General features: G+C 58.1%; 2 protein-coding genes and 1 long non-coding RNA gene across 43 annotated transcripts in view; 2 read left to right on the top strand and 1 right to left on the bottom strand.

Moving 5' to 3' along the window:
• Positions 1-15,821, top strand: part of Cacna1g (calcium voltage-gated channel subunit alpha1 G) — a 56,171-nt gene extending 40,350 nt beyond the window's left edge. For 4 of the 36 annotated variants that reach the window (XM_003466845.5, XM_003466842.5, XM_003466847.5 and 1 more), the window contains 12 exons: positions 205-397; positions 2,160-2,213; positions 6,511-6,662; positions 7,387-7,496; positions 8,179-8,312; positions 8,531-8,601; positions 8,727-8,805; positions 8,901-9,022; positions 9,344-9,676; positions 13,435-13,612; positions 13,794-13,963; positions 14,766-15,821. In XM_003466845.5, coding sequence (XP_003466893.1) covers positions 205-397; positions 2,160-2,213; positions 6,511-6,662; positions 7,387-7,496; positions 8,179-8,312; positions 8,531-8,601; positions 8,727-8,805; positions 8,901-9,022; positions 9,344-9,676; positions 13,435-13,612; positions 13,794-13,963; positions 14,766-15,500 — 2,331 coding nt within the window. In that variant the 3' untranslated portion in view covers positions 15,501-15,821. Of the gene's footprint in view, positions 1-204; positions 419-2,159; positions 2,214-6,510; positions 6,663-7,386; positions 7,497-8,178; positions 8,313-8,530; positions 8,602-8,726; positions 8,806-8,900; positions 9,023-9,343; positions 9,677-10,277; positions 10,425-11,983; positions 12,182-13,434; positions 13,613-13,793; positions 13,964-14,765 lie in introns of all 36 variants that reach the window. The other 32 variants (XM_063251328.1, XM_063251331.1, XM_063251324.1 and 29 more) reach the window with 22 other exon arrangements.
• LOC106027059 (uncharacterized) lies at positions 15,779-21,921 on the bottom strand. 2 transcript variants are annotated; one of them, XR_010048282.1, is made up of 5 exons: positions 21,731-21,921; positions 19,568-20,136; positions 19,366-19,429; positions 18,088-18,201; positions 15,779-16,092 (listed from the first exon to the last, which is right to left on the bottom strand). It is a non-coding gene; the product is annotated as an uncharacterized LOC106027059 (long non-coding RNA). The 2 variants fall into 2 exon arrangements; XR_010048281.1 differs by lacking the exon at positions 18,088-18,201.
• Positions 21,922-21,964: 43 nt separating this feature from the next.
• Abcc3 (ATP binding cassette subfamily C member 3) overlaps positions 21,965-25,943 on the top strand; it is a 40,402-nt gene continuing 36,423 nt past the window's right edge. Inside the window, exon 1 of one of the 5 annotated variants that reach the window (XR_001200630.2) lies at positions 21,965-22,381. Coding sequence is in view for 3 of the 5 variants with exons in the window: in XM_063251344.1 (XP_063107414.1) it covers positions 22,352-22,381 (30 nt within the window). In the remaining 2 variants the exon portion in view is untranslated. The remainder of the gene's footprint in view (positions 22,382-25,943) is intronic. The other 4 variants (XM_063251344.1, XR_010048273.1, XM_013149523.3 and 1 more) reach the window with 4 other exon arrangements.

The raw sequence follows: 25,943 nt of genomic DNA, 5'->3' as shown, positions 1-25,943 counted from the left end.
TAGCAATGAGCATTTTAAAAATCGATGACCTTAACGTGGCAATCTAGCCACTCGGGGAAAGTCACCAGCCCTAGAAACACCAGGCAGGAGTCAGTGCCACGGCGTGTGGCCAGATGGAGAACCTCTCTCCTGGCCCTGCTGCCCACCCCATCCAAGCCTCACCGCCCCGCTGAGGCCTCCACCCGTCCCTCCCGCTCCTGCCAGCCCATCATGAACCACAACCCCTGGATGCTGCTGTACTTCATCTCCTTCCTGCTCATCGTGGCCTTCTTCGTCCTGAACATGTTCGTGGGCGTGGTGGTGGAGAACTTTCACAAGTGCCGGCAGCACCAGGAGGAGGAGGAGGCGCGGCGGCGCGAGGAGAAGCGGCTTCGGAGGCTGGAGAAAAAGAGAAGGAGTAAGGAGAAGCAGATGGCCGGTCGGTAGCCTTTCCACATCTCTCTGGGTCGTGCTTGACCTTGGCCTTGCGACTGCAGGGGGCTGGGGGTTTGGAGCTGGGGCCGGGGGCAGGGAGATGCTGCTCCCCCCCTTCCCCATCTCCTTCCGCCAGCAGCATGTCCGCCTTTAGAGCCTGCATGGAGCAGACCGGGTCAGCCCCGTGGATGAGGGCACTGCCCCCGCCCCCCGGGCTCCCCAGTCTCAGCCACACCTCCCCAGGAGGGAGCTGGCGCTTGGCCTCTCAGTGTGACTTTCAAAGGAGCCTCAGGTCTTGGGAACCTGATGCCACACTGCCTCGTGCTGGTGAGCAGTGACTCAGGCTGGGCACAGGTGCCAGCCTAGCCCACCTGGCGGCTCTTAGCAGGCTTCTGACCCTCTCTGCCAGCCTGGTTCAGTAGTTGCTGAGTAAGATCCCAGCAGGACCCACACAGGGACAGCAGCTCAGCCCTCCCTAGGTCCAACAGAACTACTGTGACCCTGGCTGTGGGGCTTTTGCCAAACTAAAAAAAAATCAAAAACAGAAAGAGAACGCCCCTTGGCTCATGATGGCCCTCGGTCCCTCCTCTGCTCCCTGCACCCCTGCACGGGGGGAGGGGAAGGGTGAGCCCCCTGCCATCCCTCCTTGTGCCCCAGTGTCACAGAGGTGCTGGGTGGTGGGGAAAACACACTGGCCCCAGCAGCAGGGCGTGCGAGGAGCGGCTGGCAGGAGTCCCATGTTTGTGGCGTGGCTGCAGGTGCACCGGCACTAGGCTCCCCGCCGGCTGTCCGGTTCCGTGAGTCTGTTATCTACACCTCCGCGCCTCTTTCTGCCTCAGCCCACGGCCTCCACGTGTCTCCCTGTGTGGGCTCCCAGCCTCTGTGGCTCTGTGTCTATCCCTGTTTGCTCTGTGGGTTTCCCTTCCTCTCCGCCCGCTCACAAGCCGTCTTCCCTCCGCCGCTAAGATGCGTAGGGGGCTCTGCGTTTCCCCGGTGGTGTGTGGAAAAGTGAGTACCGCCAGGCGAGTCAGGGCTGCGGGGAGCCCCCCGCTCCTGGCCTGTGACAGTCACCTGGAGGAGAGGGGAGAGCCTGGGCATCACTCGTGGGGGAGGGGGAAGGGCCAGTGCTGTCTTCGAGGGAAGGGTGCTGCTCCAGGAAGGGACACCGGAGCAGCCATGGACAGTGCAGTTCTCTGCATGTCCTCCACCAGCCCCCAGATTTCTGTCCAGCTCCAGGCTAGGGATCGAGTCTCTGCTTCTCCCCAGAGTCCCAAGCTGAGTGAGGATGCTGTCCCCAGCTCCCCGCCCCGCCCCTTTCCCATACACCCTGCTCCCTTCCAAGAGGGCTACCTCCTTCTGCTGGACATCTGCAGATGGAATTCTTTTGGCAAGAGGTACTGTGGCCCCTGCCTGGCCAGCTGGCTCCCCTTCTGGGGTCTGGCACTGCACAGGTGCAGCTGAGGCCATGGTGCATCAAGAGAGGACATCTGCTTAAGGGACAGGCCGCTGCCCTCCCAGCGCCTTCCTGCGCCCCATGACCCCAGGAGGCTGGCTGAATCATTCGTCTTCCTCAAGTGTCTGGTCCCCCCGAATTGGGGCTGTCATTGAGAGCCAGCTGTCCATGCTCAGTGCACCCCCAGTTGTGGGCAGAGTGAGGGTCAGAGCTGAGGGGGAGCCAGCCGTGAGGGGCCCTGCCCAGCACACCAGGGCTGGCCAATGACCAGTGTCATATCTCGTTCTTTTAGATCTAATGCTGGACGATGTAATTGCTTCCGGCAGCTCAGCCAGCGCTGCGTCAGGTACTGCGTCTGGGGTGTGGGTTTTTGCGTGTGGGGAAGTGCTCTTTGCCCGTCTCCATGGTTCCTTGATTCTATCTCTGGGGTTCAAGACTAAGGGCCTCTGGGGCCCCCAAGAGGGCAGGGGCTGCAGCATTGCAACCTCCATCGGTGTGCAGGCCTATGCTATGTGGGGACCCTCTGCTAGGAGGTTCCTGGTGGAGTCCCTGACCTGCTGCCTCCTCCCTGCGCCCCCTCATTGCCCCCACCATTTGAGGAGCTGCAGGTCCGTCTCCTCTTGTCTGAAGGGGAGACTTTGATCCGAGGGAGCAGGATGAGAGGAGCAGAGGGAAGGATTTGTTTTAAAAATGTAACAATGCATAATTGAACAGGCTCATTAATAGCCAAGTAATCATGGTGGCCACGTCATCGCTACATCATCGATACAAACAGCAGGAATTGGGAACTGAGTTGGCCACAAGCTTCTTCCAAAAAAACCCAAATGTTTGGGAGTGAGTCAAGTCCTCATCCCCAAGAGCTGTGTCTCTGGAAAGGCCTCCCGGTGCCTCCTGCCCTCCGCTGGTGCCTTGGTCCCTTCGTCCCCCATACAGGTCCCCCAGATGGAGATTTGGAGGATCAGAGAGTCTGTGACAGGGCTGCAGGGCCTTGTCACACCCCCAGATGTCTCCACCTGATGGTACCCACACTGTTTATCCTCAGGATCCCCCTTACTGCCCCCTCCTGCAGACCCCACAGTTTGAAAGACCATTCTTGACATTAACAGCACCTCAGTGACTTTGTTTCACTGATTTTACTAATCAAAAGCATATCAAATTGCCAATCCGAGCTTCAGAGCTGCAGAAGGTCACACACTGAAAGATGGTGAAAAAGGACCAATTTGCCATTAAATTAGCCTGTGGGGTCTTAACATAGGCAAATGTCGGATTCTTCCAAGCTTTTGGAAATTCTGCCAAGAACCAAAGAACCCTCTGGTAGCTGCCACTTGAGGCTGCCAAGGGCTCAGACTGGGACGGGAACTGTTTGCTGTCCTACTGTTCGTCCACTCCTACCATCACCAGGCACCACCACCTTGGGGGTGCTGGGCTGCCTGGTCTTAGGGGTGCAGGGGTCTATTCAAGGGGAACCTGTGAACCTCTGCAAATCCACAGCTCCTGAGCCCAGGGTGCTAAGCTATGTGTTGGCATTGAGGGACCATTTCTCTGGGGGCTCAGGAGTCTCTGGCTGGTGTGCATCTGGGCTGTGGGTGTTCCCAGGTCTCTGTGTCAGGCTTTTCTGTGATCACTGAGGTGTTAGGGGTGAGGGTAGACGGGAGGAGTGGCCTTCAGCCTTTCCCTTATGGGCCACTGGGGCTGTAAGCTGAAGTGCGCACATTTATGCTAACCCCAAAATGCCCCCTACCTCGGGTCAGCCCCCTGAGGTCCCTATCAAAGGGGTCATCCCAGGAATCAACACATGCAGACTCACCATCCCTAAGATATGACACGCTGACCCCACAGTCAGTGCCAAACCCGCATGCTGGGGTCCTCTGCCCTGGCCCTGCCAGCGTGTGCAATTAGCTTCCGTGGCTGAGTGAGGACCCAGAGATCTTGAACAGAGGTGCAGAACATCCTGTGACCTTCTTCCTAGGACCTGGGGTTCCCAGGAGGGTGTAGTCCAGAGCTCTGCAGAATCACCTGGAGAGCTTACTGTACACACGCACGCGCGCACGCGCGCACACACACACACACACACACACACACACACTCAGATTCCTGGGCCCATCTGGGGGCTTTGAGAGTGGGCTGGGATCTGTTTCCAGTCAGCTCTCGAGGTTATGGAGGACAAAGTCAACCTCCAGACTCAGGGCAAAGCACAAGGGAAGAGTATGGTTTCCAGGGGAACAGGCCTGGCCAGACACTTGGGGCTGTTGGGGGCCAGGCCTCCTAAGCAGCCCACAGCAGCCACCTCCGCTCACCCTCTCTCCTTCCCCAGGGCAGGGCCCACAGCAGCCAATGGCAAAGCCTCTGCTGGGGAGCCATGTCCCAGGGAGTGACCTTGCCTTCCACCCTCTCCTTGTCACCGTCCTTTGCCAGCCCTCTGCCCTGGCTGTGCCCTGGACTCCTGATGACCCCTACTAACTCACTCTGCTTGTTGCCGTCACTCACAGCTCCCTCCTTGCACCACCTGGCCAGGAGCCCGGTGTCCTGCTGCCCCGTCTGACTGGTGTCTTTTCCACCTGAGGCAGCTCCTACGGATGGGAGGCAGGGAGATGTGGACACTCGGGTCCTGCTGGGTTTGCTGGGTTACAGCACAGGGGCTGCAGAGAAGCGGCCCATGGGACCAGCTTGGCCCTTGGACATGTGCTGTAGCAGAGAGGCAGGGACAGCCCAGCAGCCACAGGCCTGGGCTAGGGGCTGCTGGAACAAAGGACGACAGCAAAAGCCCTACCTCCCTCCTGGCCCGGTGGAGAGGACCTCTGGCTGGATCAAGCCCACCCAGCTCTCAGAGTGAGGCTACAAGGCAGAGCCAGGGTGGCAGCAGCTCCCTTTGGCCTGGGGCTGCCCACACAGTCAGGCTGGGGTAACAGGGGAGAAGAGGGCCTCTCTCTCCCAGCTTCCCCTCTACATTGTCTCAGCTAATAATGGGGCTAATAAGGAGCCGCTTTTTCTAACCTAATTGTATTCAAACATTTTAGTTAATTCTCCATTCATATTTTAGCATAATGGGATCGGGTGCTCTCAGCATTTATGGAGATTAATGCAGAGAAAGTTCCGGCTGCTAAGCCAAGGCGACGCAGGGCGCCCTCTGGTTCTCGCGGTACCGAGGAAGGAAGGAGCCCGGCAGCCTGACCACCCTCCACAATCGGGTGTGGATGACCAGTGGCCTCGTGCTGTCCCCATCCCCGGCCTCTCCTCCTGGCACACCTGGGGGTCTGGAGGGCTATCTGAGCCTACCAAACCACACTTGGCTGGCCCATCTAGAGCACAAAGGATGGTCTTGTGCATCCCTGAGGCACACACGACCTCTGTTCAGGGGCCCCTGTGCTCCTGGTTATCCACACCTCAAGGCCGATGTGGAAAGGACCGGGCAGGCCTGGAGCAGAGCAGCTGCTCCTGGGCATTCTTCTTCCTTCAGCCTTTGGTGGGGGACCACCCAAGGCCACTCCTTGCCTCAGTTTACTTCTCTGCTAAGTGGTCCTCTGCATGGGAAGGAATGGTTACATCTGAGCTAACCTGGGCCCAAAGCTTCCTGCTACCCTTGAGCCAGCCAGCCTCTGGCCCAGGCCTCAGAGGCTGCAGCCCTCACTGGCCAGCTTGCACCCGAGAGCTTTCACCCGAGAGGGGAAGGGCTGTCTGGGACCTGAGGCTGCCCTGTGCCTCCCTGTGGGGAGTCTCGGCCTCCCTCATGGCTGCCCCAGAGACCAATCTGTACACACGCTCCGGATACCACGTGCTCCCCCCACTTGGCCTGGCCCTTCCTCTGCCCCTGGAGGAGGGGCCCCTATAATCTGCTGCTCGCAGTGCGGGCACACCTCCTGGCACCGATTTTTGTCACTAAGTGGTTGGCTAATTACAAGTGCGATGCTGTGCCTGTGACAGATCTCAGACAGTGCTTCCAGCCCAGCCTGCACTCTCCTGCCTTCCCGACACTCGGGAGCAGGCTGGGTACGGTCTTGGCCTCGTTAGAAACTGGGTGAGTCTGTTGGGGGCCCTCCCGGCTTGCATCTGGGACGGGCCAGAGCCTTGCACACTTGCCGTGGCCCTCCTCAACATGAGTCTGCCGGAGACCCCTGCCCTGTCCCCGGAGGCCCCGGCGTGGTGGCTCAATGCAGCGGGCCTCGAAGATGTCAATTTCTGATCTCAGGCTCTATCTGCAAATCCCAGCTCTGGGTAATCTCCTCTGCTCCCCGAAGGGGCTGAGCCAGGAGAAGGCATTGACAGCTCTCTCTGAGATCCGTCTTTCATTTTACTGATCTGGCCTCAAAAGCCTCGGAACTCCGAGGTGTTAGGAGGGGCTGGTGATTTCAGAGGCTGTCTAGAGGAAGGGGGCTCACCTGGTGTCTAACGGGGGTGGGGAGCTCTGCATGTCCTGACCCATCCTGCCCGCCCCCCACTGCAGCCAGTAGAACAGGCGCTTGGAGGGGGCCCCTGCCAGGGGAGCTGCCCCCAAAATGGGCAGTGAGGGGAGGGTGAGGACACTGATGACGTGGAATGTTTGGCTCTGGCATAGAGGCTGGCAGCTGGGAGGCACTGTGGGGGGAGGGGCTGGGGAGGCAGAGGCTGACTGGGCCCCCACTGTCCTCCTCCCTGCCTCCTCCCAGAAGCCCAGTGCAAGCCCTACTACTCGGACTACTCCCGCTTTCGGCTCCTCGTCCATCACCTGTGCACCAGCCACTACCTGGACCTCTTCATCACGGGTGTCATCGGGCTAAATGTGGTCACCATGGCCATGGAACATTACCAGCAGCCCCAGGTGAGTTGAGTGACTGGTCAGCGGCCCCTGACACCCAGCCTGGGGCCCCTGGGTGGGGTCCACATGGCCGAGCCTGGGCACCTCTAATTCCAGGTGAGTGCTGGACACATAGCACGGGGTCCTTGAGGCTGTTACTTCCTTTCGTAAGGAAGGACGCTGAGATTCAGAGAATGGTTAGTTTCACTAAGGTCATGTGGCTGGGAAATGAGGACCTGGTGCCATCACCAGGGGATTTTTACTGAGCATGCAGTGAGTGCCGACCCGGGGTTATTGGATGCACTGCAGACCAGCGCCTGCCCTTCTTAACCTAGAGCCTCGTGAATGTCCACCTCTAGATCTGCCCCATGATCTTGCCACTTCTCCAGTCATCCTCCCCCGGCAGCCCTCAGTTTCCCCCTCCATGCAGTGGGAGAAGGAATTGGGGATGCACAGAGGTCCTTGCAGCCTGGCATGCTGGGCTTGCTGGTACCTTCTGTGTGGCCCTCTCCCATCTCTCAGGGAGGGGGAGCTCCTGTAAGTCCAGGTTTGACTTGTTCAGGTAAACAAGGCCCCTCCTGTCTCCTGTGGTGGTGGCTGACGGCTGGCCATCATGATGGGAGTGGGAGAGGTGGGTCCCTCCAGACCCCTTCTGCCCTTGTGTCTGGCTGGTATGGTGAGGGAGGTGCCAAGGCGGATATCGGCCTGGGCCTGCGGAGCCCCTGCCTCCTGCCCTCTTCCCTGCCAGATCCTGGACGAGGCCCTGAAGATCTGCAATTACATCTTCACTGTCATCTTTGTCTTGGAGTCAGTTTTCAAACTGGTGGCCTTTGGCTTCCGCAGGTTCTTCCAAGACAGGTAACAGAGAGGGGCGGGGGAGCGGTGAGCTTGCTGTGACTCCTGGGAAATTATGGCCCCGGTGCTGACCCTGCTTCTGACTCCTGGGATCCAGCCCCCCACCTAAAGCTGACTAGTGGTTTGCGGAGCATTCAGGCCCTGGGAGATGGGAAGGAATTTGATGAGAGAGGACTTGGAGGCCACTGGCAGCTAGAAATCCATGTAGCTGGGCTTAAAGGCACCGAGCCTGGCGCTTGCCTGTCCAGACTGCATTCAAATCCTAGTCCTTGCACTCCTTGAGACAGCTGGTGACTTGAGAAAGTTACTTAGCTTCCCTGTCCCTCACTTTCCTCATCTGTCAAATGCGAAATAATAGTAACAGCCACACCTCAGTGGTGAGATTCTGGATGCCTACTGTAGAGTCCTCAAAACAGTGCCGGGCGCAGGACAGACTCCATGTAAGCGCCAAATAAAAGAGCAGGTGAATGACCACGGAAAGCCGAGACCCCGGTGCTGAGGGCCAGCGCTGCCTGCCTGTGGCACCAGCTGGCTGTGTGCCCTTCCCGAAGCCACGCCCCTTCTCTGACCTCCACCCTCTTTCCAGTCAGGTCTTTCTGTGCCTCAGCTGTCCCTCCCCTCCCCGCCCATCCCCTCCTCCTCCTGCCTCCCCTCTGCTCAGAGACCTGTGTCCCCGGCTTTCCAGGTGGAACCAGCTGGATCTGGCCATCGTGCTGCTGTCCATCATGGGCATCACGCTGGAAGAGATCGAAGTCAACGCATCGCTGCCCATCAACCCCACCATCATCCGCATCATGAGGGTGCTGCGCATTGCCCGAGGTTGGTCTCAGCTCGCTACCCACTTCCTGCCTTCCCAGGGTGACCAGCCCAGAGGACACAGGAAGCACCAACAGGGAAGGTCTGGGGCTGGTGTGGGTGTAGACTGGCTGGCATCCCGGGTGTCCCACCAGCCCAGACTCAGCCCTGCCTGGTCCACCCACTCACTGGGTGACCAGGGCCTCCGAGGGGCCAGCTCATGACCTTGTCCTGTTCTGCAGTGCTGAAGCTGTTGAAGATGGCCGTGGGCATGCGGGCGCTGCTCGACACGGTGATGCAGGCCCTGCCCCAGGTAGCTAGAAGGTGGTGTGGACCAGGTCCTCTTGGAGAGGGGGCAGCAGGCTGCAGCAGGGACAGGGGCTCTGGGCAGCTGGGAAGATTCAGCAGCTCTGTCTCGTTCCTTTCCCCCTTTTCCAGGTGGGTAACCTGGGACTTCTCTTCGTGCTGTTGTTTTTCATCTTTGCAGCTTTGGGCGTGGAGCTCTTCGGAGACCTGGGTGAGTTAGGCTTGGGGAGGGCAGAGGGGCTGGGGCTGGAGGCCGAGGGTCCCTGGACTCACTGGAGCCTCTCTTCTCCGTCTCTCCTCCCCCAGAGTGTGATGAGACACACCCCTGTGAGGGCCTGGGCCGGCATGCCACCTTCAGGAACTTTGGCATGGCCTTCCTGACCCTCTTTCGCGTCTCCACGGGTGACAACTGGAATGGCATCATGAAGGTGAGACCCTGCAGGGATCGCAGACCTCCTGGGGATGGCTCAGGCACTTGGGGTTCAGCCAAGATTCTTGGGCAGATGAATTGGCCATGGATGACAGCATCTGCCCTCTGCCCCTGTGCAGAACTCTCTGGAACTCCCTCTCCCCAGGACATATCCTGACACATATGCCCAGGCTGCAGCTGATGCTCTTCTCTCCCCAGGACACCGCGGCTCTCCCCTCCCGATTTCTCTCTCCTTCCTCCGTGCGCAGTGTCACCGAAGGCCTGGTGTCCCACAACGGCTCTGTCCTCCTGGCCTCACACCTCTGTCCTGCCTCCCCAGGACACCCTCCGGGACTGTGATCAGGAGTCCACCTGCTACAACACCGTCATCTCCCCCATCTACTTCGTGTCCTTCGTGCTCACGGCCCAGTTCGTGCTGGTCAACGTGGTGATCGCCGTGCTCATGAAGCACCTGGAAGAGAGCAACAAGGAGGCCAAGGAGGAGGCCGAGCTGGAGGCCGAGCTGGAGCTGGAGATGAAGACCCTCAGCCCGCAGCCCCATTCGCCGCTCGGGAGCCCCTTCCTCTGGCCTGGGGTCCAGGGCCCCGACAGCCCTGACAGCCCCAAGTCCAGGGCCCCATACAAGGCAGCCCACTCGCTCGAGCATCCCACGGTGAGCCCGCAGCACCCCTGCGAGAGCCGGCGGTGTGGGGAGGGTGGCCGGCAGCTCAGCGGGTTGGGGGCGAACCCAGGGCTCCCCTTAGGTCCTCTGGGTGCTGAGGGGCCAGCAGCACAGACGGCAAGGTCGCCCTCAGCAAAGTGGCCGCAGACCTGCTGGCCGTCAGTCCCCTGCTCCTCCAGCCTGGTGTGGCCTCCCTTCCCGGCTCCCAGGTTCAAGGCTAAGTTTTCTGTTTCCTTCCTGTTTCTTTCTTACCCTTGCCCGATGGCCAACCTCTCTCCTGCCCTCCTTTAATCCCACCCACCTTCCCTTCATCTGGCTGTCCTTTCTCCTGATCCCCCGCCCCACCCTCTCCCTTCCTCCTCCCATCTTCCCTTCCCTCGTCCCCTCCCCTGCCCCCTCTGTCCCTCTGCCCCACCGCTCCCCTCTCTTGTCTCTCTGTGGCTGTGCGTGTACCTGTGTGCATGAGTGCATGTCCCACGGGTGTCACCTTCTCCTTCCTCCTCTGCCCTCACCAAACCCGGCCACAATAATTCCCGTCATTGCCCCTCTGACCCCCGCTCCCCCGGCGCCCCTTATGGGCTGGTCCTCCCAGGATGGACAGCTGTTTGACACCATCTCCCTGCTGATCCAGGGCTCCCTGGACGGGGAGCTGAAGCTGATGGACGAGCTGGCAGGCCCAGGGGGCAGTCAGCCTGCTGCCTTCCCTTCCGCCCCCGGCCCGGGCGGCTCCGACCCACAGGTTACTTCCTGCCATTGCTGTGGCCCCCACCCTGACCGACCTTGACCTTGCCGAGCTCTACCATGCTGTGCTGTGCTTTGGGGGAGGCTGGGGGTGTAGAGAAAGAGCAGCCCCAGGGCCTCAGCGGAGGTTCCCGGGAGGCAGCTGGGGGGTGGGTATCTAGGGGCTCTGGAACCAACTGGAAGGCGGGAGACTGAGGATACCCTTTGGTGGGGGGCAGTGAGACATAAGGGGTTTCTGGGGACAGCAGGTAAATGGGGAACCACACCAGGGCATATCTTGAGCCACAGTCTATTTTTCTCTTGTGCCCAGTAGCCACCCCCAGTCCTCTGGTGGCTTTTTAAGCCACTGGGCATGATGAACGCTGTCGGCAGCTGGCCACTTGGGTCCTGTTGTGGATTCTGGGACCTTGTCAGGATAGAGGATCTGGCCTCCACTGCCCAGCCTAGCCCAGCCCTTTCCCAAAGTGCTTGCTGCACCCTCATCCAGAGCTTCAGCTTCCCCGGGCGCTTCCTCTCCTCCCCTTGGCCTTGATGCCCCATCCCTCTGCTGGGTCAGAGTTGGGGGGCGCTGCAGACCTGGAGCAGGCAGGCCCTGCCAGGCCCCACCTGAAGACACAGGAACTTTGCCTTCACAGACCTGCTGAGCATAGAGGTGGGCAGGCAGGTGCTGAGGGAGCCTTTAGCCTGATTCAAACACCCAGCGGTGACTGGCACGTGGCAAGGATCTGTGCCTTTGTTGGATCCAAGCTCAGGCCTGGCAGTGACCTGGCAAGATCCATGGGAAAGCAGAGGCCCTCCCTGCACCTCACAGTCTGAAGGAGGCTCTCAGGGAAGGTGACAGGAGAGGAGAGGGGGTGATGGCAAAGGGGGCGGGCAGAGCTGCCAGCCTGGTCCCCACTCCCCCCAGCATCCTGGCCACAGGTGAGCTGGCCTGATGCTGCGGCAGCCCTGACATGCCCACTGGAGGCTGGCGGGGGGTGGGGGGGCAGCACTCCCAGGCCCCGAACTGGCGAGGGTTGCAGGCAGGTGGAGGAGGAGAGCCTGTGAGGGGAGAAGGCAGGATCTGGGGGCAAGCCAAGTCCTGCCAGGCTTTTGGAAATGGAAAGAATAGGCAGAAAACAGCCGGCAGCGCCCCCACGCCGCTCTGTCTGCTCTGAGAGGAGAGGAGATGGCTTCGCTGGCCTTTCTTTTGCTTTCTTTCTTTTTTCTTTTTTCTTTTTTTTTTTTTTTTTTGTGGGTATCATCTTTAGGAGTGTCAAAGCCCCTGGCTCTTCCGCTCCCTGCCTGGGTAGTGGTCCTGCGGGAAGGGGCTGCTCAGGGGCCTGGGGTATCTTTAGACTGCGTCGCTGTGTCTCTCCGCTTTGTCCCTGTTTGCTCTTTGGTGCCTGCCGTGGACTCTCTGATCAGAGCAGGGGGTGGCAGGGGGTGAGGGGAGGCACGGTCTGATTATTTGGGAAAGGGGTGGGGCGCGGACAAGGATGCCTCCCCAGCCTGCTTTGCAAAAGGGGAGCTGCGCCGTCCTGGTTTCTCATGCCTGGTCATCTCTCTCCTGTCTAGATCCCTCTAGCTGAGATGGAGGCTCTGTCTCTGACGTCAGAGATTGTGTCTGAACCGTCCTGCTCTCTAGCTCTGACGGATGACTCTTTGCCTGATGACACTCACACACTCTCACTTAGTGCCCTGGAGAGCGGTGTACATGCACATGCCCCACACGCCCCCCTGGCCAGCCGGGCCGGGCTGGCTGCAAGGCTCCAGGTCCTCGATCCCTCTGCCACTGGCCCCTGCCCAGAGGCACCCACCTCGGGCTCTTGGTATCCCAGCCTTCACTGGCTCAAGGCCTTTCCTGCCCCCCCACCCCAATGGGGGACCAAGACATTAGAGAAGGTGAAACAAAAGACTTTAGAGGGGCAGCAGTTGCGAAAGGGTCACTCTAGGAGTGACACAGCCCCAAACAGAAGTGGTCTCAGAACTGGCCTCTGTGTTTGGAGCCCTGTGCAGGCCAGCCCTCCCCTCTTCCTTCCCTGTTCCCTGTCCCCCACATGAGATGTCACCACCACCACCAAGCGGTGGGAACCACACCTCTGCTGTCACCACCATGCCCTCTTTCACCTGGGGGCTGTCCCTGTCTACTCTGTCACTGTCCCTGTGTGTCCTTGTGTCCTTGTCTCCTTCTGACCGTGAGCAGCCCCTCCTCCTGGCCTGATGGCAGAGCAGGGCCCAGGTGGGGCAGGGCCTTGACCATAGCCTGGGGGTCCCCTCTGAGGTTGGGGGGCCAGCTGAGTGGGGTCTGGGACTAATAAGGAGGCAGAGGACGCAGACTGTCCTCTAGCACAATCCTCCCCAGCCTACTGGGGCCATATGAGCCTCTGGGCCTACTTGGGATCAGGAGCCCTAAGCCGTCTCCAAGTCCATGAGAACTAGGAATGGATCCGGAGAGAGAAGGGGGCCCGAGTCTGGGCTCCCAAAGTGGTCCTAAGGCCCATTCCCTTAAAACAGATGCCCCAGACCCCACTTCCACACTTCCAGAGAGGGAGGAATGGAGCCCCTAGTACCTGCCACCCACCCCTACCCTCCAGGGCCCCTGTGTGGCTACAGTGGGCTGTGACAGTGCTCCTCGGTCACTCAGCCGCATGAACCCAGCTCAGCTGGGCCTCTGTTGATGGCAGGGCCCCCTCCAGAGCCTCCGGGGAGCCTTTAGAAAGTGCCTGGGACCACCATAGATGTGGAGTGGGGGCTGCTCTCCCTTCTCGGATGCCTCCTTACCCTACCCCCACCCTGCTGGGAGGCTTGCAGGTGATGCCAGGGGCACGGGCTGGTACAGGGCCTCCCCATCCTTCCTCCCACTCAAGGTGGGGCTCATCATGTGTCTGCCCCTCCCCTGCCACCTCATGCCCATCATTACCTTGTCCTGGCAGGGCGGGGGCGGGGGGCAGCTTTCCCTTGTGCAGCTCTTCCTGTGTTACCAAGCCAGTGCCTCCCTCCTGACCCCTGCCCCATTCCTTCTGCAGATGGAGCCCCACCTGGAAGAGGCACCCGGTGCCCTAGGGCCAGACTTGCTGACTGTGCGGAAGACGGGAGTCAGCCGGACACACTCTCTGCCCAACGACAGCTACATGTGCCGGGACAGGAGCACGGCAGAGGGGTCCCTAGGACGTAGGAGCTGGGGGCTCCCCAAAGCCCAGTCCGGTACTACCAGGGCTAGGGCAGGGCAGTTCGCTCATGCAGGTGGACCCCGGCCCCTGCCAGGGGAGCCTGCCACGGGAGTGGGGAAGCCTGAATCCAGGGTGGTGAGGGCAGGGCTTCCATAGGGCGGGACCTGGGGGCTCAGGTGTCCTCTGTCCTCCTCAACTCTCTGTCCCCTCTGCAGGCTCCATCCTGTCCGTTCACTCCCAGCCTGCAGACACCAGCTACATTCCACAGCTTCCCAAAGATGTACCCCACATGCTCCAGCCCCACAGCATCCCCACCTGGGGCACCATTCCTAAGCTGCCCCCACCCGGCCGCTCCCCTTTGGCTCAGAGGCCCCTCAGGCGCCAGGTGAGGAGCGGGGAGGTCTGGACTGTTGGCCAGTGACCACCCCAGGTGACTCTTCCCTTCCCCAGCAAACACTGTGCCCCTGTGATATACTAGACTGAACCCGAGGGTCCAGGGACAAGCAGAAGTAACCTGTGTGGGCCAAGAGTTTGAGCCCCTCCCCTGTTTCATTGAAGAGGCCGGAGAGGGGCTATGACTGCCCAGGGCCGCACACATCCAGGGGGAGATCGGGCAGGGTCTCGGGGATCCCTTCTCAGAGCTGCGGCTCTGTGTTTCACACTTTGAACTGGGCGGGGAACCAGAGGCAGGTCTTAAGTGTCTTCACTTTTGGCCAAGCCTGGGGCGCAGTCCAGAGCCCAGAGGGACAGAGGATAGAGCCTCAGGCTTGTCCGCTCCACCTGTGGCCACAGCTGGAGCCTGTGCCCCAGTGTGTGCCCCGAGGCCTGAGCCTGGATGAAGGGGTCCATGCTGAGTCCCTGTACTTGGGGAGCAGGCACAGCACCCAGCCATTCCTCACTCCTCCCTGCCTGCAGCACGCACAGCCTGAGAGTAGAGACACACAAGCCGTCAGGTTGTCACAGCCGCAGGTCCCAATGGTTGCTGCAGCAGGGAGCAGAGAGGAGGAAGGACTAAGAACCCAAGACGTGGTGGGTCTGAGATCAGGATGTTCGTGGCCTCATCTCCCAGTAAGAGCAGCTTGGGGGACTTCTGCAACTACATGGGGTGAGGTACCTGCTTCATGGAAGGCAGGAATGGTGCCTGTTGGAGGGGAGCCCTTGCTAAGCCCTCCATCCCCCCTGTACAGGCAGCAATACGGACTGATTCCTTGGATGTGCAGGGCCTGGGCAGCCAGGAAGACCTGCTCTCCGAGGTGAGCCGGCCGTCCCCGCCTCTGGCCCGATCCTCATCTTTCTGGGGCCACTCGAGCATCCAGGTACAGCAGCACTTCCGCAACCTGAGCAAGGTCTCCAAACACATCACCCCGCCAGCCCCTTGCCTAGGCCCTGAACCCCACCAGAGTGAAGGCCCTCCAGAGACCAGAAGCAGCCTAGAGCTGGATACAGAGCTGAGTTGGGTTTCAGGGGACGCCCTGGCCATCGGCAGCCAGGAAGAGCCCACTTCTCCCCGTGACCTGAAAAAGTGCTACAGCGTGGAGGCCCAGAGCTGCCGGCGCAGGCCCTCGTCCTGGCTGGACGAGCAGAGGAGACACTCCATCGCAGTCAGCTGCCTGGACAGCGGCTCCCAGCCACGCCTGGGACCAGACCCCTCCAGCCTCGGGGGCCAGCCTCTTGGGGGGCCTGGGAGCCGGCCCAAGAAAAAACTCAGCCCCCCCAGTATCTCCATAGACCCCCCAGAGAGTCAAGGCTCTCGGCCCCCACCCAGCCCCGGTGTCTGCCTCCGGAGGAGGGCGCCATCCAGCGACTCCAAGGACCCCTTGGCCTTGGGTCCTCCGGACAGCATGGCTGCCTCGCCCTCCCTGAAGAAAGATGTGCTGAGTCTCTCTGGTTTGTCTTCTGAGCAGGCAGACTTGGACCCCTGAGCCCCATCTTGCCTCACTCCTCCACTGGGTGCAATTCCTAGCCCTCCTCCTGGGCCGTATTCCTGAAAGAGTCCCACGTAGACACCAAGGAGACCGCCCTCCCTGCCTCTGCAGCCTGGGTCCCTGCAGCTGGGACCTCTGGAGGACCCAAAGCCCAGCCCTGGGGACTCGGGCTCCAGGCAGAGACAGAGACAGAGACAGAGACAGAACGGCCCAGTGGCGGCCAAGTTCCCAACACCAGGAGCTGTTGGGAGAAAGCAATACGTTTGTGCAGAATCTCTATGTATATTCTATTTTATTAAATTAATTGAATCTAGTCTATGCGGGATGTACGACATTTTGTGACTGAAGAGACTTGTTTCCTTCTACTTGTATGTGTCTCAGAATATTTTTGAGGCAAAAGCGTCTGTCTCTTGGCTATTTTAACCTAAAATAACCAGTCTAGTTATATCCCCTCTTCTTGCAAAAAAGCACAAGCTGGGACCACGAGCGCAGGAGCCGCCCCGACGGTGGCCCACCTTCGGTGGAGAGCGAGAACCATTTTGGAAACTGTAATGTAATTTATCCTCTCCTTCCACCTCGTCACCATTTTCTGTAGGGGATAAAAAAGAGAGAGAGAGAAAGAGAGAGAAAAAATAGATTTTACAAATGAAATGGAGCCTTTTTATATATGCATACATACATATCTATATCTATATCTAAAAATAAAGTAATTTTCCAAAATAAAAAGTCAATCACGGTCCAGAATCAACAAGCGAAAGGGCGGAGTTAGGTATGTCCAGATGGTCATGCCGAGGCCTGGAGGTGTGGAGTGGGTGGGGAGGGGGAGGGTTCAGGAATGCGTGTGTGCATGTGTGTTGGTACATGTGTGCTGGTGCATGTGTGTTGGTGCATGCTGTGTGCACAATAATATACGTGAGTGTGTATGAGTTAGAGACAGTACCAAATGGTTGGCCCTGGGGGGCTGCAACCTTGCTTCTTCCCCAGCAGCACGACGGGAGGCGCCCCTGGCCCCAGGAGGCTGGAACTCAGGGGCTCGTGCTCCTATCAAAGCTTTATCTTGTCCGCTTAGGCAGGCAGCTCAGTGAATGTGAGTAATTCCAGATTAACTCTTATTTCTGCTGACAGCTATCAGCCATGCACTGAAAGCTGGAAATTGGCATAATGAAGCTGTTTTGGTGGAGGGGGCGACTCTGGGTGGGGAGGGAAGGGGAAGGGGAGGGGAGGGGAAGGGAGGAGGGGGGAGGGGAGGCGGCCTCAGCAGGCTGCAAATCTCAGGCTGTGCAGTGGTGGGGAGGGGCAGTGCTCATGGGTTTTTCTGGCCTGAATTTTGATGGGATGGGTGATGGTAGGGATCGGACTTCTACCTCTGTCCTCGGGTCTCACCCATCTGCCTGCAGGTAGTAAGACAAAACGGTATAAACAGTGGGTTAGTGTTTTCCAGGGACACAGGGAGCAGGCCGTGTCCAGAGGTGGTCCCTTGGTGGCCCCTGCCAAGGTCGTGGCGGTGCGGGGTAGCTGGCCTCCCGAGGAGGATGAGTGACGATGGCAGGCGGCTTACACGGTCTGCTGCCACCTGCCCTGTGGGAACCCGCAGAGGAGGGAAGGGTGGGGGTGCAGCCCAGAGCCACCTTTCTGATGCCACCAAGGACACTGAAACCCCCGGTGTCAAGAAGCAGTGGCCAGCTCGTCACAGGACAGAAATCCCCCAAATCTGCCCCACCGCCACCCCCTGAACATCCCTGCCCCTCCCTCCGGCCTTCAAACCTCAGGCTGACTTGGATTCCTGAAACCTCAATGCCATGGGCAGCTGGGAGCCCGGATGCCAGGCTGCCAGGCAGCTGGCCCCGGGGGTGTCTGTTGTCCGGTGTTTCCTTCCCTGCAGGGAGCTTTGCTTGTTACCCTTTGGACAGCGATGATTCGGTTCCTTGAACCAAACACCTGGTTTGATCTTCCCAGGGTGGCAGTAATGCAAAGCCATTTCCTCTGACCACCTTCCTCCCTCGGGTGGGGACAGGCGGTGCTTAAGCACTGCCTTTTTTTTCTCTTTCTTTCTTTCCTTTTTTTTTTTTAGCAAAGCTGTACAAAATTCCTCGAGTTTTGCCACCTGGATCTGCAGATTAAGCTTTTATATCTTTGTAGAATCCTGTAGCTGTCTATTCCCTGAGGGTGGGGATTTGGGGAGGGACAGTGAGATCTTTCATTCTTCTGAGCCTTAGAAGATTCTGGGTCAAAATGAAATAGAACTGGGCTGTAGCCCTCTCTCCTCATTTCCCATCTCTGCCTGGGTCATTTAGGGTGCCCTTAACATGCCTTCTCTCTGGGGTCCTCTTCCCCGAATCTTGGGGTGCACCGCCCACGGTGCCTCGGGGTTACTCTCTAGAGACATGCAGTGATGAACCTGTGGGAAGGAAAAACCTCCCGCTCCCTCCTCACCCCACCAGAGGACCAGAGCATCTCTCCGGAAGGAGGCAGTGCCCGGAGGGGGCATCTGGGCACTGATGTGGAATTATTAATAGCAGAGTCAGCACGGCTCTTCAGGCTACATAGGGAACTGTGGGCTCCCCCAGCAATTCCAGGTCCTTACCCGTGATGGAAACTGTTGAGTCTTGGGGAAGGACGGAACGCCGGTAATCATAACACTGATGCTACCTTTGTGGTGCTTGGTTATTGGACACAGGGTGGGGTTGTCTGGAGGGAGCTGGAGGTGGGGAGTAGTCTCAGATCAGGCGGGCTATAAACATCTACCCTGGTGCTTTTGCCCTTGGTCTTCTCCTTGGGGTGCAGAGGAGATGGTGTCAACGGCCTCAGAACCCACCTCGGGCTCCGTGGCTTCTGTTTCCTCCACCCCCAAGCTCCAGGAAAAGGTCTATCTGGGGGTGGGCACTGGGAAGAGGAGTGAGCTGGTGCTAAAAACAAGCCTGAGACTCCTATGCGGTCTCTCACTCACTCCTCAAACACCCTAACAGGGGAAGCGCCTGCTGCTGCTAGCGCCTTTTCCATCTTTTCCGTGGGGCAGCAGGTTCTGAGAGGTTAGGGGACTTGCCCAAGGTCACACAGCCCGAAGAAGGCTGAGCTGAGCTTTGACCCTGGGGCCAGACAACCTGCAGTCTGCACCACCCTGACCTGTTCTTACTGTGGAGGGAATGGGGCATGATGGGAAGACTTGTGTTTACAAAATGGAAAGGGGACTTCGCCACAGGGAGCAGGGGAGCGGGGGTTCAGCCGGACAGAAGGTGTCCCCAGCCTCACGTGCACGCTGGAGAGCTGGCTCCACCCTTCCCTGGCAGCTTCGCCTTGAAGCGCACGGCACCTGCTTCCTCCCTCTCTCCCACTCCTCTCTCCCTTCCTGTCCTTCGCCATCATCACCCCACCCAGTCCTCAACCACTTTCCAGACAGGTTTCACTTCCATCCCCGCCCCTAGTCCCCACCCAGCCCAGCCTGTGCCCCATGACCTCTTTTCCACTCTCCTGGGCCCCCCAACCAGTGGGCCAGGCCTGTGACAGCAGTGCAGTGGATGGCATCAGACACCAGAGGGCAGTACAAGGCACCGTCACCTGGTGCCACCTATGTTCCTTCAGAGGGACAGAGCCAGGGAAAGGAAGGACACCTACAGGTGATACAGATGCTCTGTCTAGCCCCAAAATGAAGTGACAGTCTGGCAGGGCCATGTGGGGACACCTGGATGGAACCCCAGGTGCCTGATCCCTGCCTAGGGCCCACAGACTCAGGGCTGGTCCAGGGCAGGGTGGCAGTGGACTGGCATCCTAGTTGGAGACAAGGCAGGTGCCCAGGAGGGAATCCTGTGTGCCTTAGCCAGGACCAGGAGCTGTGCTGGAGCCCGTGGAGCTCGTTAAAGCTCACCTTGAAAACTCCAGGATAAGGCACAGCAGCCAGGCGGACCAGGACAGCTGCACCAGGCTGGAATCTGGAGAACACGAGACAAGGAGGGGTGCTGGGCGTGGGAGCTGGAGCCCCCTCCCCCACCACCCTCTTGTGCCTGGGTCTCTGTCCCTGTGCTCCACATTCCTATCTTGCCTTCCTGCCTTGAGCAGCCATCTCTCACCATCTCCTGCCAGGAAATCCCTGGTGCCAGGCTCCCTGGGGCATGCTCACTGCAGGGGGAGGCGCAGTACAAGTCAGGCATCCAGCCGGGAGCTGCAGTCAGGGGAATGCAGGGGAGGGGAAGCGGGGTTGATCTGTGTTTCTGTTGGAGTCTGTCTCACAAGGGCTTCATCGCTCCTCTCAGCATCTTCCAGTTACAACCACCTTGGTTCTAAAAAATCAACAGCAGGGTGGCCAACGCCCCTATAGTGGCCTTGCCAATCATGACCTCTTCTTAGGAAATGGGGTACTTGTTTAGTCAGTCAGCAAATACTTCATGTAGACCAAGACTGGTTACAATGGAAGGCAGGAGAATGCAGAGGAAGAAAGGTTCCTGGTCCTGGGTGGAGGTGAGAGCCTCGAGTGAGATCTTAAAGGAGAAGTTGTTCACTGGGTGCAGGATGGAAGTGGGGTGCAGGGTCTGGGAGGCTGCAGCAGCTGAGGGCGCAGGAGAGGCCAGGAGGCTGTGTCAGGATGAGTTCCGTGGCCCTAGGCAAGCTTTGGGGTATCTCAAGGCCTTAGTTTCTTGCTCTGGGGGTAGGGGAGAACAAAGATAATAACCATCCCAGAAGTACCAAGCTTACTCAAGGGCTGAGTAAAGGGGCCAAATCCCAGGAGTAGCCAGGAGGGGTGACACCCAATGCTTCAACAGGGGTGAGGAAAACCAGGGTTTCCAGAGCCCCACTTTGCTCCTAGAGTTTCCCACCCAGTGCTGAGTCCAGGCAAGGCCCTAGCAGGGGAAAAAGGCTTCAGCCAAAGGGGATGGTGCTTTAGGTCCAACGCTGAAACCAGAATCCCAGGATCGTGACCATAAATGGGGGCTCTAACCATTGCACTACCTGGCCAGTTCTGGGGCTGGAAGGTCTCAAGGGAAACCAAGCTGGATCTGGGATCCCCATCTTAGAAAGGGGGCTTCTTGGGGAGCTCACTCTCTGAAGGGCCTCAGTTTCCCAAGTCTTCCAAGCCCAGAGCTAGCCTTCTTGGTGTATATGGTGCCTATAAGTTTCTCTTTCTTTCTTTCTGTCTTTCTTTCTTTCTTTCTTTGACCTTATAAGTTTAAGAAAAGAAACAAGGAAAGGAGGGAGAGACAGAGGACATCGCCAGGGAGCCTAAGGTAAAGACGGGGTGAAGGGGTGCTGTGGAAGCTATGGAGGGACAGTCCCATCAGCTCAGGCTGCTGTAGAAGCCAGGAGCACCAGGGCCAGAAGGGAATTTTGAAGGTACCTTTTCCAAATTGCTCAAGCCACCTGGCCCCAGAGATATTAAGGAGTTTGTGGAGGTCACACAGCTACAAATGGTACTCCATGGAGGAGGTTGGAGGTGACTCAGTCAGTCCCTGCCCTTGGGGACCTCTCAGACTAGCAGGAAGACAGACTCTTCACAACTAAACACAACCAAATATAACCCACGGCCTTGTCACACTGTGACAAGACGGGAAAGTCTGTTGCCCGGAGATGGGGGTGGAGGACAGGACAGGACAGAAAGGTTTAGAGGACTTGCAGGCACCGAGGTTCCCCTGTTCAGCTTCTGGGGAAACACAGCCTTGCTCTGTCCATGCCCACTCTGCCCAAGTCCACCCACCTCCGTTCTACCAGTTCACAGCCTGAGATGTTCCTCCTGGCCACTTCTGCGTTACCTTGCTGGCCCCTCACACGCCTGCCCCTGAACAGGCAAGGAAGGGAACTCCTTGAACTGTCTGTAGAGAGGAAAAGGCACCTGGATCGGGAGTGCAGGCAGGGAGAGATCCAGAGATCCTCCCCGGAGAATTCCCTTAACCCTGGGGAGGCTGAGTGGCTCTGGCACCCCGTCAGAGAAGAGAGTGATGCGGGAGAGAGACGGGGATCCCAGTGCAGTAAGCCCATTCTGCAGGTGGGGAGCACGGACTCTCAGCTGTAGAAAGGGGCACTGATGTGGGGGTCTTCCTGGGCTTTCCTCTACCTATCTCCACTCTGGTCAGGCAGAAGAGAAAAGACAAACACACACTGGGCACCTAAGTGTGCTGGGTGCCATATTTTGCCACCTGTCTGCCTGAATCCTGGAGAACCCAAGGAGGAAGATTCTGCTATATTATCCATATTCTGCAGATGCAAAAGACAGGCTCTGGGGTGCTGGGGATATAGCTCACCTGCATAAGCGCCTTCCTGACAATCACAAGGTCCTAAGTTCGAGTCCCAGTACCAAAAAGCATGTGTGCTTAAGTGCACACCAGAGAGCGATGTGAGGTGCCTGCCGGTCCCAGATGACTGAGTCCACAGGCCCCCCTCCCCTTCACAGAGGAAGGAAACCAGACCCAGAGATCAATGTGAACTCATGAAGATTTTCTAGCTGACGGAGGATTGCTACATCCCTCTGCCTGACTCATCAGCCCCACGTGTTCAGGGTCTGAGCTCAGCACCCTCCAATCTACCCTGCATCAGAAAAAGGAGTCCGATCCGGATTACTGGCCTGAGGACCGAGAGGGGCAGTCCAGGGGCGGCGGCAAGGAGATGGGACTTCCACTGTCAAGGGTCCCTGGGCCCTGCCCCCACAGCACATCCCTGGGCTTCAGAAGTTTGGCAGAGGCACGGTTGAAAGCACAGGGACAGGGTGGCCTGGCAGAGGGCCTGGTGTGGGAGGGCTCGGGGAGGCAGGCTGGGGCGGGGCCTGAGCTTCCTGAGCTTCCTGCATCAGCCCTGCATAGGCAGACCAGTCCACCTGCCCTCACAATTGTCCCAGTTCTTCCTGGCCACCACGGCCCCTCGGCCTCATGGACTCCCTGTGTGGCTCCAAGTTCTGGGTAAGTCTTGGGGCTCAGGGGTGGCTCATCTAGGGCCACTTGGTCCTTCTCTGCCTTCCTTCCCACTGGGGCAGCTGAGCTCCTGGGAGGGAAGGTGTGTTTGGCCAGCCCTGGGAAAACCTTGGGTGCATAGAAGTAAATGAGACCTGTTCTGGCCACACTGGCACAAGCCAAGTCCTCCAGGATATCTTGGTGTCTGGGACACCTTCTTGCCATTCCTGGCTGCATGGAGGAGCTCAGAGACTGAGGCAGGAGACTCTCGCAGGTACAATACCTGGCACCTGGGATCCCTCTATTGTTGGTTCCAGCCCCTCTGTGGGTCACCCCCAGCATACAGATGGCGTATTTTGCCACAGTGGGGTTTTGGGGGGCCCTCCAGCACATGACCCAGCAGCTAAGATTAATTTTTCTACTCTGAACCCCCTACTCTGGGACTCCGAGAGCATCCAAAGGCCCTGTCAAGTGGCTACTCCCACAGGGATCCATTCTTCTGCAGATCCAAGTGCCCTGCTCCAGGCTCTAGTTGTATTTACAGCCTGAGACCTGTCCTCTCCACCAGCAGGGACATGTGGCAGGGTGCTCTCTCTGTCCAGGAGCTGCCCAGCATGGGCTGGTCTCAAATTCAGACTTAAATCCCTTTTCTATGTCTTTTCCCCATTTTGAGTATTTGTATACACAGGATCTGTGTGTGTACATGTGTATGTGTTATGTGCACGTGTGTATATGTGGGTACATGTGTATACAGATGCTCATGTGGGGGAGGATGGGTATATGCTGAACACCTGTGTGTGCATAGGTGTGTGGGTGTGTGTGTGTGTAAGGAGCCACACCCTGGGCTGTCACTTAAGCTCTCTAGGGCTAGTATTTATGGTTTGGGATGGGCTGAAGCCATTACATGAATTTTTTGGAACTTGGAGCCATGGAATACCTGTAAAAAAAACTGTCTCTACGGTTTTTCTCTGTATCACTAGAAGGTTAATTAGAAATGGGGTGACTTCTTGGCCATGATCCTTCTCGCTCAGCCCCAAAGAAACTCCATCTGTCTTCCAGCCCAGATCTACCTCCTTAGGAGTGTAGGCCCTCTCCACTGCTCACCTGGCCCTGGCTGGTCACTGCTGCAGGAGGAAATCCAGGGGGCAGTTGTGCCTAAGCCTGGGAGTGCAAAGGCCGTTGTTCCTGGATGGGAGGGAATCTGGAATGTGGAGCTTGGAATTCCCACCCTGTGCCAGACTCAGCCGCCTTGTGGTTCCCCCTTCCAGGCAATGCTTGTGGAGGCCACAACTGCCAAATAGTTCATCTGTGTCTCACTGTGGTGGCCGGGGAGGAGAGGTCATAGGACAGTCAGTCACAGATCAAAACATAGGACCCTGGGACAGGGTGCCAACCGTCCCCTGGCTTACTGTGCTCTTGTGCATCTCAGTCCCGGGCCCCGAACCCCTCCTTGATGCTCACGAGCTGGGAGCGCCTCCTCTCAGGACCCCAGCCCAGTGGGTCTTGGGTAGCTTTAGTGTCGTGTCAGGAACCGGCTGTTCCTCTGCCCCCACCCCCAGTATGGCTGGTGACTGGAGTGGGCACTGAGGATATGGGGAAAGCTCCCTTAGCTCATCCTGGCAAGGTTCGCAGGGCTGGGGTGAGGGAGGGGTTTGGGAGGATGGAGACCAAGCTCTAGTTCAGTTACCAGGAAGGCCTAGAATTCTGGGCTATTTTGCATCTCATTTGCATAGGGATCCCTGAGTGGTAGGTAGGAACCAGCTTGTGGGAAATGGTTCAGGAGAGCCAGAAAATCCCTGAATCAGGTGGGTAAAGACAGAAGGCTGGGGTGTTTGGGCTCCTCTGGGTCACTGGTTTACCAGGATTTCCTTAATTTATCCTCAGAACTTCACTTTCTTCATCTGTGAAATGGGAAAATAACTTACTTTCTACCCATCTTCCAAGACTTTTATGGGGAGAGGCATGAAATTCCAGAATCTGAGAGGCAGAGGCAGGAGGCTTCCCACCAGTTCAAGACCAGGCTACGATACATAGTGAGTTCAAGGCCAGCCTGGACTACATAGCTAGACCCTGTCTCACACAAACAAATCAAGATTTCATTGGGGCTCAAATGAGACAGAATGCACCTCCAGAGTGCTTCCAAGGATCGAGGAGGCCTGTGTGGTTAGCAGACGCTGGCTTCCTAGAAAGAAGAGGAGGTTAGGCAGGACGTCCTACAATAGCGAGAGCTGTCGGGGCTGGCAGAGCTATTTCCTGGGAATCCCAGGCCAACTCGGATAAATTTTCCAGCTTTGGCCCGGCTCCCTCTAAGTGGGGAGGCCAGAGGGGCACCCCTCGCCCCTGGACACATGTACACGCCATGTGCTGGACACAGTTTCCCTCTGTCTCTCTTTCAATATCAACTTCTCTGTGGTTCTCTGTCTCTCTCTCTCTGTGAGCAAGTTACAGAGATCTCTGCTGATACCTTAGGCATTGATGTGGAAATAAATTCCTAGAGGGCAAATTGTGTGAACTCAGGTCAAAGGAGGTGAGAGGAAGCTAAGTGTACATTGGCTTGGGTCTGCACCGCACACCCTCGCCCGGGAGGGTTACTCCGATTTGAGCAGTAAGACTTGGCACTACCCTGTGCGGTGGATGGAGTGGATGGGACAGAGGTAGGGCGGCTTAATTCAGGAGACAGTCGCCTGTTTACACAATCTGTCGTATCTGACTGATGAAGCTCCAGGAAGCTCAAAAACCCCAGTGATCCTGACCACGAACCCCGTCCTGTGCCACGAGGTGTGTAAGCACATGAGTGGTGACCATGTGATGGGGGTGCTGGTGAGGTCCTATCCTGAAACTGCTGGACCACCTGGGAAGAAGGAAGAAGTGGCCACTGGGGATTCACTGGCTCCTTTCTCGGAGATTTCCGGGCTCCTTTTTGTCTGGCTCTCTCTCTGCTCTGGGTATGAGTTGCTTATCAACAGCACTTTGTGCAGACTCCACACTAGTCCGGCCCAAGCCCCCTTCTCTGGGCATGGCCCTGCCCCAGTCTCTTGCCAAGCCTTGGTCCCTTGGAGCCCCAGTTCCATGACTCCTCCTCTGTTCTAACCAGTCCCAAATTCTGTTACCCATTATCTGTATGACCTTGGTGGAGGTAGGGGCTCTGGAGGACCCTTCAGGTTTGGAGCTGCCTAGTCTCACATTTGGGGGTCAAGGTGGTGATTCAGGGTCCCAGGGCATGAGTGTCTTCTAGGCTTCTCCTGCGTGACCATACCCAGCAGGAGAGTGGGTGGCCACCAGAGTGGCAGTCATAGGCAAAGCTCAAATGTCAGCGTATTTTGATACTAATGGAGACAGTGACTGTGAAGTCCTGGGGAAGCTGAAAGAGGCCAGTGGCTGGGAGATGGACAGTCCTTGGCTTACTGGGCTCAAGTTCATCCTGTCACCCAGGAACTCAGCCTTCCCTGCCAGGCCAGAGTCTATCGAGGTCCCTTCCGTCAGTCCCAGCTGGGACGCTTGAGCCCAGTACTGCACCACTTTGACCTCTAGGTTTGTGGATTTTAGCAAGATTTTTCCCATTGTGACCCTG

Source organism: Cavia porcellus, unplaced genomic scaffold, assembly GCF_034190915.1.
Source record: "Cavia porcellus strain 051 isolate PalLab524CR breed Dunkin Hartley unplaced genomic scaffold, mCavPor4.1 scaffold_6, whole genome shotgun sequence".
NCBI classification, from domain to species: domain Eukaryota; kingdom Metazoa; phylum Chordata; class Mammalia; order Rodentia; family Caviidae; genus Cavia; species Cavia porcellus.
Note: the sequence above shows the minus strand (reverse complement) of the source record. Positions and strands in the feature narration are given on the sequence as shown.